We start from the raw sequence: 17,593 nt of genomic DNA on the forward strand, positions 1-17,593 counted from the left end.
TTTTTTTTTTTTTTTTTTTTTTTTTTGGTACCAGGGATTAAACTCAGGGGCACTTAACCACTAGCCACATCCCCAGCCCTTTTTTGTGTTTTATTTAGAGACAGAGTCTTGCTGGGTGGTTTAAGGCCTTGCTAAATTGGCTTTGAACTAGCAATCCTCCTGCCTCAGCCTCCTGAGTCATAGGGATTAGAGGCATGTGTTTCTGCACCCAGTTAAAGCATATATTTTAATCACTAAAAATATTGTGGAATATATATATATTTTTTTGTGAACTGAGTGCTTTACCAAAGCCCTATTGGATGTTCTTTCCTTATTAATTTATAGGTGTCCTTAAGTAAAATTAGGCTTTAATGTGTGTTGAAGATGTTCATTTCCCCCATGTGTCCATTGTCATTTGACTTTGCTTATGGTGGGCTTCTGCCATAAAAACATTCTAAAATGTTATATATCTTTTGGGGGGGGGGTACCAGTGATTGAACTCAGGGGCACTTGAACACTGAGCCACATCCCCAGCCCTATTTTATATTTTATTTAGAGACAAGGTCTCACTGAGTTGCTTAGTACCTCACTTTTTGCTGAGGCTGGCTTTGAACTCATGATCCTCCTGTCTCAGACTCCTGAGCCACTGGGATTACAGGTGTGGGCCACTGTGCCTGGCTAAAATGTTATATATCTTATGGTTTTAGTCTCTAGGCTTTGTGTCATGCCTTACATGCCAACATTACTTTTTAAACTCTATGGGTTATTTTTTAGTAATTTAAAAATACTCAGATATGTGATCTATTTGAAATTTATCTTGCTATGAGTTGTGATATAGATTCAACTTTTTACCTTTCACATAGCTACACAGTGATCCCACATAATTTCTTGACTAATCCATCTTTAAATTGTTAATTTGCCCCACTTAATTTGAAAAGCTACCTTTATCACACTGTGAAATTCCAACATGTATTGGGTCTATTTCTGGGTTTCCAATTTTATTCCAAAGTGTATCTATTCATTCTCCAGTACCACTATTTTTATTACTATTACTTATTAAAATGTTATAAATCACCAGACAGTCTCTCACACCTAAAATCGCCATGGCTCAGGAGGCTGAGACAGGAGGATGACAACTTCAAGGACAGCCTCAGCAACTTAACAAGGCTCTATGCAACTTAGTGAGACCCTGTCTCAAAATATAAAAAAATTTTAAAAACATCGTGGGGAGGACTAGGGTATAGTTCAGTAGAGTGCTTGCCTAGCATGTGTGAGTCACTGGCTTTGATTCTCAGCACCACATAAAAATCAATAAACAGGGCTGACATTGTGGCTCAGTGGCAGAGCACTTAGCTTGATTACGTGAGGAATTGTGTTTGATCCAGGGCACCGCAATAAATAAACAAACAAAATACAGATCGTGCCCATGTATAACTTAAAATAAATAAATAAACCATGTATAGCCAAAGGAATGAGAAGCTGTACTCCATTTGTGTACTATGTGTCAAAATGCAATCTACTGTAAAATAAATTATATAATTTTTAAAAATTATGTTACTTGCAACAAATAAATAAATAAAGATACTGTGTCCATCTACAACTAAAAAAAAATTTTTTTAAAAAAATGAGGGAGAATGTGGCTCAGTAGTTAATTGCCCTAGAGTTCAATTCCCAGTACAAAAAAAAATTAAAAAGGTATAATTTTCTTTTTCAAAATAAGCAGAAACCACATAGTAAGTAAATACAGTGAAGCAATACTAGGGGAATGTGTTCTAAATTTTTTTTCCCTTGAACAAAACTTGTGTTCAAGAATCCCACCAGCCCTGTGGTTGTGATCAGTTCTCCATATCAGAGATATCTCCTCCAAATTTCAACCAGTAGCTCTACAAGATACCACAGTGGAGCTCCAAGGACAAGGGCCTTACCTGGTCCGGGGTCATATAACTTGGGTATGACCGGATGGCGGATGGTCACTGGGAACTTGGCCACTGAGGATTTGGATGTCAGAATCACTGAAGGGAGAAAAGAGGTCAAAGACTGAGTAGCACCACTTCTGGGTGGAACTCCACGCTGCCCCAGGAAGCTGACTTGATGGGCTCAGGTGAAGGTGGTGGGGTGAGTCCTAGTAGGGACAAGATTGAGGACTCCACAGAGCCTATGGTGTGTGGGCTCCTGACTTGTCCCTAGGACAACCTGATGAATGCCTCCGAAGCTCTCATTCTCCCCCTGTGAGACTGTGCTGGGGGGAGTGGGCTATGGATCCCAGAGTCTGGATTAAGATTGTGCTGTGTACTCTCTGAGACACCTTGAAGAAATTACTTCACTGCCTTCTCTGCCTACAAAACCAGGATAACAGTACCTGCTCTGTTTCACCTCACAGGGTCATTTTCTGAAGGGAAACGTTTTAAAACTTGAAGGTGGGAAGAACTATCTTTTTAGCTAGGGGTGATGAGTGATCTGTCCCATGTTGCATTTGTCTTCTGTTGGTGTCCTGGGAATGCATCCTGTGTGGCTAATGAAGAGAAAAGGGTGATTTTAACTGATCCAGAAGGAAACCGAGGCTGCCTTGAAGATGGCAGGAACTGTTCTCCCGAGGTTTCTGGAGCGGGGAGAGGAGACAAAGTCACTGCCCTTAGAACTGAGAGTTCCCCCACATGTCCTCTTTCTGTTAGAGCCCAGGCCAGTATATTGATGTACAGACTGGCTCCCTCCTCTCTCCTCTCAAAGATGAAGACTGAGCTTTGAGACCTGGGGAATGGGAGACAGAACGGATGGTGCTTTGGTTCGGGTAAGTCTCTCCCAAAGGAAATGTGCTGAAGGCTTGCTTACCAGTGTGGCACCACCGGAAGGGGAGGAGCCTTTAGGAGGCGGGGCATGGGGAGGTCTTCAGATCACTGCAGGTGAGCCCCTGAGGGGATGGTGGGACCCTAGCCCTTGCCTCTTCTGTTCTCTTTTGCTTCCATACGCTCCATGCCATGATGTGCTGCCTCCCCACAGACCCAAAGCAAAGGCCCAACCAATCATGGACTGAAACCTCCAAAGCTGTGGGCCATGATAAACCTTTCCTCTTTATAAGTTGATCATTTCAGGTATTTGTTATGACAGAACACTAATAGAGGTGGTTTCCTCAGCGAGCCCACTGTTGTGTGATGGGAGCCTCATGAATGGTTTGTTCTGTCCTTGAGTCACCCTACGGGATCAATGACAATGTAGGAATAGTATTGGATACAGTAATTGGGAAGTCTGGTATTAGACATAAATGCAAATGAAGAATCTTAAACACAGGCAGGCTTCCTGGAGAAAGAAGACTGAAGAGGAATCCCAGTGGTATTTTCTAGTTCCTTAGACATTTGTGGTCCAAAGACAGGTTCTCACCCGTGTCCACTTTGTGGTGCTGGTACCCTGTGCTGGTATATGTCATATGCTGGAGAATGAACTTCAAAAGCTCCCGGCTACTGGTTGAAATGATCAGCTGCTTCTGGCCTCTGCCCTGCACAATATCATCTGGGACATCAGCGAGAGTGTTGAATGTCCCCAGAGAAGCTGTCAGGGTGACCTGGGGTAGTATTAAGTTTATTCACATTATTATGCAATCATCATCCATTTCTATAACTTCTTCACCAATCCCAACTGATTCTTTGTATTCATTTAACTATAACTTCCCATTTTTCCTTCCCCAGGGCCCTGGCCCCTGGCAGAAAGATGCTAAATGCCAGGATAGGAAAGTATTTCTCAGGAAAAGCACATGCACAGGATGACCAGCAGGGGGCAGAGCACAGAAGAGCTAAAGACCACAGGAGGGCTGAAGGACATTGTAGTTCTAGTTTTGCAGGGAATGGCTGCTGCAGCTGTATCCTCTCCACCCACTAAGTCCTAGACTAAGTATTAGGACTCCTGTGTGTTTAAGGAACTGTTTCTGCAAACATAGGGTATTTCTTGGCTTGCAAGATTTCTTCTTATTCTTACTAGATTTGTTCTTGCTATTATTCTGTGTTACTGAGATCAAACTTAGGACTTCACACATGCTAGGAGAGTATTCTACCACTGAGTCACACCCCCAGCCCTACTCCTGGGGTTTTTTGTTTGTTTGTTTGTTTTGTTTTAAGAGTACATTTTTATTTTATTATTTTTTATATACACACACTTTTTTTGGGGGGGGGGGCTGGTGATTTTTTGTTGTTGTTGTTGTTTTGTTTTTGAGGTTTTTTTGTTTGTTTTGTTTTGTACTGGGTGCTTAATTACTGTACATCCCCAGCCCTTTTTTTGTATTTTATTTAGAGACAGGGTCTCTCTGAGTTGCTTAGGGTCTTGCTAAATTGTGAGGTTGGCTTTGAACTCACAATCCTCCTGCCTCAGCCTCCTGAGCTACTGGGATTATAGGCATGGGCTACCATGCCTGATCTTACTGCTGTTTTTGACTATTTGCCATCTCATCCTCACTCTAACCTCCAAAGGGAGATTTTTAGGACTTGGTTGGAGACCCTTTTCCCTTCTTACTTCATACTTTCCTGCTAAAGGATTTCATCCATTCTTATTACTTTAAAGAAACAATTATTTATGAATGGTTTCAAAACCAGCTCATGTCTTTTGGTGATCTAGCTGCCTGGTTGGTGGTCCTGCTAGGAAATTTCCCAAGCAACTCCAACTCAGTGTCTTAGACACTGAATTACTGATAGTTTTGATACTGATAGAAACTACTGGATAGATACCCATTGCCCACTCACCCCCTTTCTCCCTGCTTAGTGAATGGCACTTTGTCCACTCACCTGCTCAAGCCCCCCAAAGGAAGTTTTTCTTGTTCTCTTCTTCTCCTCTCGCCTACAGCCCATTGTGGGCAAGCCCTGCCAGCTCTATCTTAGACATGCAGCTAGCTGTACACCTCTTCTCTCCACCCCCACTGCCACCCTCCATGCTACTCTCTGCTCTTGTCTTCTGCAATAATCAAGTAGATTTGTTTGGTTTTGGTGCTGGGGATGGAACCCAGAGTCACTTTACCACTGAGCCACATCCCCAGCCCTTTTTATATTTTATTTTGAGACAGAGTCTCACTAAGTTGATTAGGGCATTATTAAATTACTGAGGCTGGTCTTGAACTTGTGAACCTCCTGTTTCTGCCTCCTGAATTGCTGGGATTACAGTTGTGTGTCATCACACCCAGTCATAGTCAGGTATCTTTATGAAAATACCCAAAGGATTTAAAGTCAGCATACTGCAGTGACATAGCCACATCAATGTTGACAGCAACTCAATTCATAAGAGCTAAGCTATGGAACCAACCTAGGAGCCCCTCAACAGATGAATGGATAAAGAAAATGTGGTATATATACACAATGGGATATTACTCAGTCATAAAAAAGAATGACTTTATGACTCTTTTCCAGTAAATGGATGGATATGGAGACTATTATGCTAAATGAAATAAGCCAATCCCCCAAACCAAAGGTTGAATGTTCTCTCTGATCTGTGGACATACAACAAGGTGTGTGGGGGGGAAATAGAAGTTCATTGGATTAGACAAAGGGGAATAAAAAAAAGTGAGGGGGGACAGGAATAGAAAAGACAGCAGGATGAATCTGACATAAGATTCCTAGGTACATATATGAATATACCACAGTGAATATCATTTACAACCACAAGACTAGGATCCTAATTAGAATAAGATGTACTCCATGTTTGTATAAATATGTCAAAATATACTCTACTGTCATGTATAATTAAAAATAACAAGTAAAAAATCAACTGTAGGGGCTGAGGATATAGCTCAGTTGGTAGAGTACTTGCTTTGCATGCACAAGGACCTGGGTTCAATCCCCAGCATCACACACACACACACACACACACACACACACACAAAGAATAAACTGTAATCCCAGCAGCTTGGGAGGCTGAGACAGGAGGATCCTGAGTTCAAAGCCAGCCTCAGCAACTTAGCAAGGCCTTAGGCAACTCAGCAAGATCCTATCTCTAAATAAAATACAAAAGGGGCCTAGGGATAAAGCTCAGCATTTGAGAGCCCTTGGTTTCGATCCCTAGTACCAAAAAAAAAAAAAAAAAAAAAAAAAAATCAACTGGATTGTCACTCCTGCTGAAAATATGATTTAATCAACAGATACTCTCTGAGAATGAATACGGTATTCCAGTGAGGAAGACATCAACCAGCACAGAGCCACACACAGTTACTCAGCTACAGATAAGGACCATGAAGAAGGTAGCAGAAGGAACTGGGGCATAGCTCATGGGTAGAACACCTTTCATGAGTCCCTGGATTCCATCCCCAGCACTGCAAGCAAAAAATGTAAAAATAAAACAAAACAAAAGGGGCTGGGGATACAGCTCAGTTGGTAGAGTGCTTACCTTGCATACACAGGCCCTGGGTTCAATCCCCAGCACCACAAAAACAACAAAACAACAAAAAAAAAAAAACAACAGTGCAACAAGAAAGTGACAGTAACAAGGTTGGGGATGTGCTCAAGGGGTGGGGGAACCAGAGAAGACCCACGGAGGACAGAATTAGCTCACTCATCACCATTCCAGCTTCTATCTGGCATGCAGAGGTAGGAAAACTAAAGTTACATTTCACCCAGGGTATATCCCACCAATCAGATATCCCTTCAAAAGATCTCGACTTGGAGCATTCAGTAGGGAAAGAAGGACACTGAGCACTGTTGTCCTGCCAGCCCTGACCTCAACAGAGGCCACACAAGCCAGAGGCCACACAAGCTAGCAGCTTTCTTTGCAGCAGAAATAGCAGCTACCGTGGTGGCCCAGTGCTTTGTGTGGCCTTGGGAATTCTCCCCACAACTCCAGCCACCCCCAAGGCTGAGAAGATCATGCTTCTACACCCATCCTCCTCATGGCCCACCTTGGGCTCACGGGCTATTTCATCCGGATAAGGGCAGTAACGGCAGGATGCCCAGTGCAATGCTAGGAAGGGGAATCTTACCTCATAGACTGGGGCATCTGGACCTTCAAACTGGAGACCTGGAGGACACAGGGAAAAGGACAAAAAGTGCCATCTGAGAGGATGCCAAGGATCCCTGATGCTCTCCCCTAACTACACATCCTTGAGAGACTCTAAGTGTCACCAGCTTTCCAGAATGTTGGCTGACAAACCTCTTCTCTCCAAAGCTGTCAGGTGGTGTCACAGTCTTTCACAAACCCAAGTGGTTCTAAGGCCTCCAGGGCCCTTCCTCAGCTTTGGATGCTGGGAATTCACTCAGCTCCTTCCTGGTACTGAAGGGAAGGCAGCAATGGAGACATCCTTAGACAAGGGATCTGGATTTGTAAAATTCATAGAGATAGAAAGGAGAACGGGGATTGCCAGAGGCTGGGGAATGAGGAGTTGTTGTTAAATGGGTATATAGTACCAATTGTAGCTTGTGGGAGGCCAACCTTATGGGTGACTGAGTTACACTCCCCAGCTGGGTGCTGAGGCGCTCAGTCACAGAAATGGGTGTGTCTTGCTATAGCCCCATGGGTGAAGCTATGCTCACCTATTCCTTTGTAATATAACCCCTTGTCCTGTTTAGGATAGAATCTTCCATGGAAGTGCCTTGTGTGTATCCCCTCCTCTTACTGTGCTCTTGGGTGTGGCCTACCCAGGTGTCAGTCAACCTGCTGACAGTGGACATCATGAAGATAGACTCAGCCCCATGAAACCTGACCCCTTGCCTCATTTGAATAGCTTCTCCTCAATAAAAGGGGTCAGCGCGTGCTCTCGCTCTCTCTCTTTCTGTGGACCCTTAAGGTCAGAGGAGCCGGCACAGCGACCCCAAAGAAAAAAGTATTTGTGTCTCTTGTGTGGTTATTTTGTGCAGCCCAGTTAGCCCAGTTTAACTAGAGTGACCCCTGAGCCTTTTAGTCGCGAGAACAGAAACCCGGCAGTAGCTGGGTATGATGGTGCATGCCTGTAATCCCAGAGGCTTCGGAGCCTGAGAAAGGAGGATCCTGAGTTCAAAGTCAGCGTCAGCAACTTATCAAGGCTCTAAACAACTCAGCAAAAGCCTGTCTTAAATAGAATATGAAAAATGGATTGAGGATGTGGCTTAGTGGTTGAGTGTCCCTAGGTTCAATCTCTAGTACCAAAAAAAAAAAAGTACCAATTGGAGGGCTGGAGGTGTGGCTCAATGGTAGAGTGCTTACTGAGCATGTGCAAGGCCTTGAGTTCCATCCCCAGCACTGTGGAAAATAAAAATAAAATAAAAAGTTTCAGTTGGGAATTGTGAAGAAGTTCTAGAGATGTCTAGAGATGGGTGATGGTTGTACAACAGTGTAAATATACTCAATGCCACTGAACTATATGCTTAAAAATGGTCAAAATGAGGGTCAGGGTTGTAGCTCAGTGGTAGAGTGCTTGCCTCTCATGTGTGAGGCACTGGGTTCAATCTTCAGCACCATATAAAAAATAAATAAAATGAAGATATATTTTAAAAAGTTATCTTCTGGGGCTGGGGATATAGCTCAGTTGGTAGAGTGCTTGACCCGCATGCACTAGGCCCTGGGTTCAATCCCCAGCACCAAAAAAAAAAAAAGGTTATCTTCTAAAAAAATGGTCAAAATGATAGTTTGTGTTGTACATATTTTACCATAATAAAAAGTATCATCCCAAATTCAAAAGCTGGGGATGGTGGCACACACTTGAAATCCCATCTACTTGGAAGGTTAAGGCAGGAAGATCTGAAGTTCAAGTCCAGCCTGGGCAACTTGATGAGACCCTGACTCAAAATAAATAAAAAGGCCTGGGGTTGCAACTCAGAGTTAAAGCACTTGTTCAGCATATGGGAGACCTTGGGTTCAATCCCCAGCACCAAAAAAAAAAAAAAAAAAACAATAACAACAACAACAACAAAAAACTATTCAAATCCATTATCAATTCACTCCAAATGTATTTACTTTAAAATCTCTATTTTTATAATATGTTTAATTGTAATTCAGACACACCTTCTTTATGTGGCCTGAGTAAGCTTACTAGACTCTTACCGTCTAGAGAATTGGCAATATAGATAGAGTTTATTTCAGGGCTGGGGTTGTATTTCAGCGGTAGAGTGTTTGAAAAGCAAGAGGGCAGGAACAGAAATGAAGGGAGCCGGCTCACCTGGAGGAGGGGCTGAGGCTCGGCCCTGCTTCTCTCTTCCCTTTGTCCCATCTGGGAGGCTCAGCCCCAGCTCTGGTACCTGCCTCTGGCACTTACTCATTGTTCCCTGTTTGACTTGTGACTTTAGGTAATTTGGCTCTTGCTCATTGATACAGGACCTAAAGAGGGCTCATCTGGCTCCAGGAGACATGCCCCATCCCAGCTGTCATTGCCACCCAGCATATACTTGAAGAGTTCATGGTGGGGCTGTTTGCCTCAAGATCCCAGAGCAGAAGAGTCCATCAGCCCAGCCCACTGAATCCATCGTCTCTGCACTGGGGGAAGACATGTGCACATGCAGGCTCATGCTTCTTGTCTCTTCTGGTAACACTGCACTTGGCTTTGAAAAGGGATGTGATGCTGAACTACAGGGATGTGTAAAAATCTGCCATGGAGGAAGTTCTAACCAGCAGAAATAAGCTTTTCAAAATGCCCTCCCTGGAGACTAGCTCATGTGTTGTCTTTGCCCTTCATGCTAAAATACTCCCAAGAGTCAACTTTGCCCTAAGATTCTTAGAGACACACAGCTCTCTGTCCTCTTCTATATTTTCTTTGTTCCCCAGAAAGATCACAGCCACTAAGGGAGATTGCCAGTGGTGGAACCAGGGAGGTTAACATTAAATGACATCACACCAAGCTTCTTGAGTTGTGCTGTGTATACAGCTGGCACTCAATGAGTGACTCCTTCTTCTCCCTCCTTTTTCCCTAAGGAGAGTAAGAATAATGTCTGCAGCCTCTAGGATGCTGGTATACCTACCTGGGATGAGAATCGTGTGCAGGGGCATCACCTCTACTCCGTGGACTGGGTACCCAAAGGGGATGTTGGGCTGGGCCAGCAGGAGTGGTGGGCGTGGCAGCCCTTCTGTGTAGGAGAATGCAAACATGAGCAGCTGCCCTGATGCTGGTCCTGTGGTTGGTCCTCAAAGTGGTCCCTGTACACACAGCCTTGCCTTTCCAATGTTGAGAAATCAAAAGTAGATTGTTCCTGTCACCCTCCCCCATATCTTTATTTTCACTCCTCACCTCAAGCTCTGTTCCACAAAGGTACTGGGGCAGTACACAACAAAGCATATAAATATTAAAAATCATAACAAAAAAATGAAATTATCAGACCATGGGGGTCAACCCTCCTGCAGTAGCTGAAAACCAAGGTCATATCTGAACTTCCTGGTAGCCAGGTATAAAGTGATTGACAGTACACTGTCCTTATTATCAACAGGGAGATGCAGATCCATTCTGGAAGGGAAGGAAACTTTCTCCAAAACTAAAAAATTAGCTATATCACAAGAAACTTGATTGTGAGTGGTTGTTATCTCAATATTTGTAGAGCAAACCCAGTAACTATTTTTATGGTTTGCTATAGTTGTTGATATCCTTCAGTCAATGGCAAAAGCATACCAATCCAGGAAGAATGAGTCTTTGAGGGACAAAACTGTGGTTAAAATGTAACTTTGAGGGATCCAGTTAACTAAGCATATCACTTAAATTACCTTGGGAAAAATTAGACCATTCCAGCGAATATGCATGCAAATAAGAAAAGGATAAAATTTTTAAATGAAAAAGGGCATAAATAGGCAAATGACAATAAACATGTGAAACATGCTTCACTTCCATATCAATCAAGAAATGTGTATTTAAAAAATAATGAAGCTTGTAATCCCAGTGGCTCAGGAGACTGAGGCAGGAGGATCGCAGGTTCAAAGCCAGCCTCAGCAATTTAGCAAGGTCCTAAACAACTCAGTGAGACCCTGTCTCTAAATAAAATCCAAAAAAGGGCTAGGGATGTGGCTCAGTTGTTGAGTGCCCCTGAGTTCAATCCCCGGTACCTCCGTAAAAATAAATAAATAAATAAAAATAATGAAATACTTTTCAAATTGAAGTTTTAAAATGGTAAAAGCAGTGGCTGGGGATGTGGCTCAAGCGGTAGCGTGCTCGCCTGGCATGTGTGCGGCCCGGGTTCGATCCTCAGCACCACATACAAACAAAGATGTTGTGTCCGCCGAGAACTGAAAAATAAATATTAAAAAATTCTCTCTCTCTCTCTCTCAAAAAAAAAGGACTGGGGATGTGGTTCAGTGGTTAAGGGCCCCTGGGTTCAATCCTGGGTGCCTAAATAAATAAAAATGAATACAGTGTAATGAGAAAATGGTAACAAATACTCAAAGCTCATCACTTCTTAAGTATTTTACTATTAACTCTGATCTTGAAACTCTTTCTGTACAGTGGAGATATTTTAGAATTGTGACCTACTAGATGTCTCTTTCCAACTCCACATCCAGTAACGTCACACTGGTAACTTAAAATCAGCTATGGTATGGGTATTTTTCCACCAGGGAACCTGGCAAACACACCAAATCAGGGTGGCCCTGCTTGGAGGCCATTTAACAACACCCTCAATAAATAACACTCACACTCATGAATATCCTCTAGACTTTTAAAAGCACAAATGATGGTATACTATGCAATCTTCTTACATCTTGCTTTTTTTGACCTAATAGAGCTCTGTTCCCTACCAATGCATCTAGATTTACCAAATTCCTTTTACTACCTGAAACTTTTGTCCTCAGAATTGCTCCTCTGTGCTGGAAGTGAACCACACTTAAGAGTTCTGCCCAGAGTCCCACATTATTTAATAGCGTCCTGTCTGCCAGGCCTGTGCTAAACTGGAGTCACAGAAATACACGAAGCCCCTTTCCTGGAAGAATGGGAACTCAGACCCAGGCCCAGATGCCAATAATGAGAATACTAAGCCATCTTTTCAATAACAAAGAGAAAGCTGGGCTTTGACTGAACCTTGTTCTCGAATATTCTTTTGTCAATTATCAGATATGGAATCCATTCTCCCTCCCAAGATCTTCCATGTCACTCCCTCTCACTACTATGATAACACTGAGCTTTGAGTTGAACTCTTGAGCTTCCACCCAGCTTGTTAAATACATTCCATGGACCACTGACTGTTCACATTCACTCACAATTCAACACTGGGTTCCGTCACTCTGTCGCTATAGGGGCACACAGGGAGTGTTAATGTGAATAGACATTTGATTATGGGTTAGGATGCACTTACTATCATAAGCTCACTGAGTGCAGGGTCTGCATTAGATTTATCTCTATACCTAACTCACACCTTGCTCAAAGCAGGCATTCACTGTATTTCAGGAGTTAAATAAGAAAGATGTGAGGAGCTGAGTGTGGTGGCACACATCTGTAATCCCAGCGGCTCAGGAGGCTGAGGTAGGAGGATCCTGAGTTCAAAGCCAGCCTCAGCAAAAGTAAGGCCCTAAGCCACTCAGTGAGACCCTTTTTCTAAATTAAAATACAAAATAGGGTTGGGGATGTGTCTCAGTGGCCAAGTGCCCCTGAATTCAATCCCCAGAACCAAAAAAGAAAAGAAAGAAAGATGCGAGGAACATCATGGAGGAGCTGAACTGAGCATCTCTCTGCCCAGCTAATTTTTACTTTCTTTCCTCACATAATAATTACATCATGATTTTGGTATAGAATAATATTTATTGTGTATATTATTGTAACTATGTTCACATTAATCATGAATAAGCCATAGATTGTTTTTTTGCCAATTGCTACATTTTCTTTGCCAAACTTATACTTCCTTGTTTGCTTAAAAGCTTTCTGTACGTCATTGATACTTGACCTTGGAAGTCTGAGCCAATAGTATAAGTCTCTCGGTATATTTAAATGTATTAAGCAATGTGTCTGTTTCTCCTCTGTCACAGATATGTCTCCTACAGCCTTATTTTATCCCTCTGTTGACCACTTAGGCTTTGCTTGATGCATACCTGTCTTCACCACCATCCACGTCAACCATTATTATTGGGCTCTGTTGGCTTTTGTTCATTCCTATATTGTCTAGTATAATCCCAAGAACACTGGGCATTTCCACAGGGGGAGAAGGGGAAGATGCGGACATGCCCAGGAACTTCTCCAGCTCCATAGCCTTCCCTGCTTGGAATCAGTCTCTTCTGATAATTCCTCTGCCCAGCTCCCTCCACCCTAGCACTCCACCCAGGACCCCTTAACCTTTCCCTGGCTCTCCCCATCTCACCCCCCTGGGACTCTTCAAATACCTTTCTCTTTTCTTTCCTTCTCCACCTGAGATATTCCCTCCTGGTGACAACCAACAGTTCCCAGGGTGGAGACAGAAGCTGACTAACCATAGGAGCGTGTCCCCTGTGCCTCCCCTTACAGCATTCTCTTATTTGATGCATGTTTACAGAGTCTTTCTTTGTGTCAGCCACTTTCTCAGGTCTGGAGTCTCTGTGTACAGAAATGTCATGAATCAGTGCCAGAGAGAAACTGGGAGACGATCAGACAAATGGTCTCAAGGTGAGAACTTGTCACACCAATGTATGGCCATCTCTATACTTAGATTGTTATTATTTGTTTATTTATTTATTTTGCAGTACTGATAATAGAACTCAGGCCTTACATATGCGAGGTGTGTGCCCCACCACTAAGCTGTATCTTCAGCCCTTTTCGTATCTCCCCACTGTCCTATAATCTCACAGAGAACAGGATGATCATGATGAAGGTGTTCAATCATATTACAAAGCAGATACAGTTTTAAGCCCTTTCCATCTATCAACTCCTTAGATCCTTAGGATGACCCTAAGAGCTAAGTACCATTTTTGTGTTACAGAGAAGGCTAAGCAGATTGTCCAAGGTCGCTAGCAGAAGGTGGAGGCTATAGGACCTGAGTGCAGCTGGCCTGCCTCCCATGCCCCAGCCCCATTGCTTTGCACATAGTCAGATGTGCCAGGTTCAAATCCATGGCAGAATCACCTGTGTATCCCATTGGCTATGTGGTTTTCAGCACTCCCTTCCTACTGGTGCCTGAATCTCTCTCCCAGGGACTCCTCTACTTGCATGTGATTTGGGGATAGTGGCTCACTCCAAAAATCAAACACAGAGGGATTTGACTGGGTCCTTCTCTTACTTTTGATTCATGACTTTGGCTCAGTCAACAGAACACTAAGGCAATGACCTGGGGACAGTATATTGCAGAGTTAATGACAACATAGGCACCAGATGGCTCTGGGGCCTGACCAGACCTTTAGTGTCCCCTTGGCTCTTGTCCAGCTTCCAGCCTGCCCATCTTACCATCTAGGGATTTGATGAAACCCCAGAATCCTTCCCACCAATTCCCTCTTGATATCAGCCAGAGAATCAATTTCTTCCCTTTTCAACTAATAGTCTTGGTTGATACATGCGCTGAGTGTTTGCACCTCTTGTAATTAAAAAAAAAAAAAAGTGACATGCCCCTTTTCACATATGGCAGGTGAACTGTATGTTCCCAATATACAAATGAATAAAATAATGCAACTTGGTGATGAGTACAGAGCGACCCGCTGAGATGCCTGGGTGCATGGAGGCTCTCCCACCATCACCCTAACAACTAGTTTCAAAATACCTCCATTCCTTTTTCTTCTTCTGTTATGAAATATTTTATGCATGTTCTATAAAACTTCTCTTAAGGACCATGTCCTCAATTCCCTTCTCATTTATTCCCGATAGCTCCTGCCAAGAGAAGGAAATCCTGGTTTTTCTCTTAAGACCCACTCCAACTCTCCCCAGACCCATGATCCCCCCGGCCCGCATTACCTCCTCTGAAAGTGTTCAAATTCAGCCTGTCTCCTTGCCTTCACCGCTGGGAGCTCGCTTTGATTATAGGCATCCTGAAAGTTATAACCTCCTTGCCGTCCTTCACATTTGCACTGCTTTTTAGGAAACAGCCTAGAGGAAGCAAGAGGGCTGTAAACTTGGGTTGGGTGGGAGGGAACCTGAGGTCCAATTCAGTGTGTCCTTAGCCCTAAGGATCTCCTTTATCACACCCTCGAGATCCTGGAATCCTCCAGCCGAGACACAGGTAGGGAGGGAAGGGAGGATTGAAGATTCCCTCCTCTCTCTCATGATATTGACATTGATATCTCTCTCTCTCTCTCTCTCTCTCTCTATATATATATATATATATATCCCCATCCATCCCAGGCTGGGCTTGCAATCCTCATGCCTCAACCTCCCAAGTCACTGGTATTACAGGCATGAACCTCAGCATCTGGCTTTCCCTCTCTTGAATTGTCCCCTTCACCTGGCCTCTTTCATCCTGAGAGCCACAGGAACCTCAGCAATGTCCCAGTCCCATGAGGAGGGGAGGGCAAAGCAATAGGAATGAAATGTCTCCCTTTAGTCTTAGCCCATTGGGTCCTCCAAGTATTAAGGGATTTTGCTGAGTGCTACAGAGAACAGAGATTGTGCTCTGTAGACCAGGCTCTATCCTGGCTCCTACAACTAGGAATCACTTTAGCAGATCAGCAGAGGTTCAGGAAGGCAGGGAGCTGTCTGTACACTGGGCATAGCGGGGCTCTGCCCATATGAGAGGCAAGGAAGAGAGCAGGAGGGCGAGGGTGGAGAGAGAACACTCAATGGCTCACCAGATTCCATCATAGGAAAACAGTTTCCAGAGGTGCTCCTCAGGAAGAAGTTTCAGCGGCAGGTGTTCATGCTCTGGCTTGAAGCTGCCGAATGCTACTGGAAGGGACACACTTCTGAATACAACTAGGACAATGCTGAGTACCAAGATGAAGGCTGACGCCTTGAGGAGCCACAAATATCTAGAGATGATGGAAATATAAAAAAGCAAAACACTTTAACAACTCTTCCTCCTCCTCCTCTTCCACTTCCATTTTCTGTTCTGGGCGGCTGGGGATGGAACCCAGGGACTCTGCTCTTGCTACATCCCCAGACTCATTAAAATCTCTTTTTTTAAAACTTCATAATAAATGGCATGGTTACATGATATAAATGAGAACAGTAACTTGAGGAAAAATGCAAGTTGAACCTGCTTCTTATACTGATCACCAAAATTGGTTTCTGATAGAGAGTGAAAGAATCAAGTTGCAATAAAAGTATTCAGAAACATTTCAAATAAAAGTGAATAAAACTGTCTCCAAAAAATGAAGAAAAAAATATAACAGTGGTCCACTTTATACTGTGAATATAGCCCTTGCTGCTCTGACACTCTAACTTATTTTTTAAATGGACATGTTTCTTTCTGTTGCTCTCTAGATCCTCCCTAATCCCATGGGCAAACAGGATTATCTTTCTTCCCCATCCTAGGCAGAATTATCTGTACACACACACATGCCACAGGACCAATGTAATTCAGACTTAGGGATGGAACCAGAAGTTCTCAGAAATGACTGTCTCCCAAATCAACAAGTGAATTACAACTCCAACAGAGAACATATGGTCTGTAGCCTTTGGGTCACCTCTTTAAAAACTGCCTGCTCCCCTGGATGGGCAGAATCACAGGCCCTGGGACAGGAGTTCCCTGTGTTCCTCCTTTGCTAGCAAAGCAATAAGACTTCTTTTTCCTTTTACGCAAAACCTTGTCCTTGTTATTGCATGGGCATCAGGGACAAGAAGCAAGCTTTTGGTAATACTCGCCTAATACGTGCAAAGCCCTAGATTTGATTCCCAGCACAAAGAAAAACAAAGATACCTTCTGATTGTGTGTTTTGTCACTATATTCATTTTATGATTTATGACACTTTGACAGCACAGATACATCTACAATGGAGTTGGGTGTGGTGATGCACACCTGTAATCCCAGCTCGCTACCAGAGAGAATGAGGTTCAAGATCAACACAGCGAGACCTCCAGTCAGAAGAAGGAGGAGGAGGAGGAGGAAGGAAAAGAAACACCTTTAATAGGTGTGAGGTCCTTGCTTAGCATCTGGGTGGCCATCCTAAGTAACAGCCCCCATTTTCCTGCCCAAGGGAATGTTACCACTTCCTCAAACCAACCTCACCCTTAATCACCCACATTCAGACCCACCTGGCTCTAATGCCTGAGCCTCTCTCATAAAAGTCCCAGAACTTGGAGCTGGGGTATGACTCAGCGGTAGAGGGCTCGCATAGCCCATGCAGGGCGCTGGGCTGGCTCCTCAGCACCACATATTTTTAATAAAGGCATTGGGTCCAACCCAACTAGAGACAAAATATTAAAAAAAAAAAAAAAAAAAAAACAAGTCCCAGAACTCAAGCTTGTGCTGCCTGTCTCTACTATGGAGGGATGTTGCTTTTATTTGTCAGCTCTGACAAATAAACTCTCTCATGTGTATCTCTGGCTGGTCTCCGTGTTTCATTACTTGCTCGCCCATTTCCCGCTTTCTCCCTTTCCTTTCAATAGGGAAGTCTAGATGTTTAAATATGCATCAGAACTTTTAAAGATATCTGCATGGTGAAAAATAACTCTGAAGTAAAAAAGAGTAATGCCGCCAAAATCTTGGTCCCTGTCTCCAATGCCAATTCAATAACCAGGACACGGTTTTGAGAAAAAGGAACAAGAAGGTTTATTGTTTTACAGAAGACTTCTGTCCCAGAGGCTGTGATTCTGACCAACAGCAGGAATAGGGGGATTTTTTTTTTTTTTTTTTTTTTTTTTTTTTTTTTTTTTTTTTTT

The 17,593-nt window shown here is 43.4% G+C and overlaps 1 protein-coding gene across 1 annotated transcript in view; it reads right to left on the minus strand.

The window, feature by feature from the left end:
• Window positions 1-17,593, minus strand: part of B4galnt2 (beta-1,4-N-acetyl-galactosaminyltransferase 2) — a 37,663-nt gene that overhangs the window by 10,156 nt on the left and 9,914 nt on the right. Inside the window, exons 2-7 of the mRNA XM_048789458.1 lie at window positions 15,562-15,741; window positions 14,732-14,863; window positions 9,870-9,976; window positions 6,923-6,960; window positions 3,355-3,535; window positions 1,905-1,991 (exon numbers count right to left, since the gene is read on the minus strand). Of these exons, the coding sequence (XP_048645415.1) occupies window positions 1,905-1,991; window positions 3,355-3,535; window positions 6,923-6,960; window positions 9,870-9,976; window positions 14,732-14,863; window positions 15,562-15,741 (725 nt within the window). The remainder of the gene's footprint in view (window positions 1-1,904; window positions 1,992-3,354; window positions 3,536-6,922; window positions 6,961-9,869; window positions 9,977-14,731; window positions 14,864-15,561; window positions 15,742-17,593) is intronic.

This window comes from Marmota marmota, unplaced genomic scaffold (assembly GCF_001458135.2).
Source record: "Marmota marmota marmota unplaced genomic scaffold, marMar, whole genome shotgun sequence".
Taxonomy (NCBI): domain Eukaryota; kingdom Metazoa; phylum Chordata; class Mammalia; order Rodentia; family Sciuridae; genus Marmota; species Marmota marmota.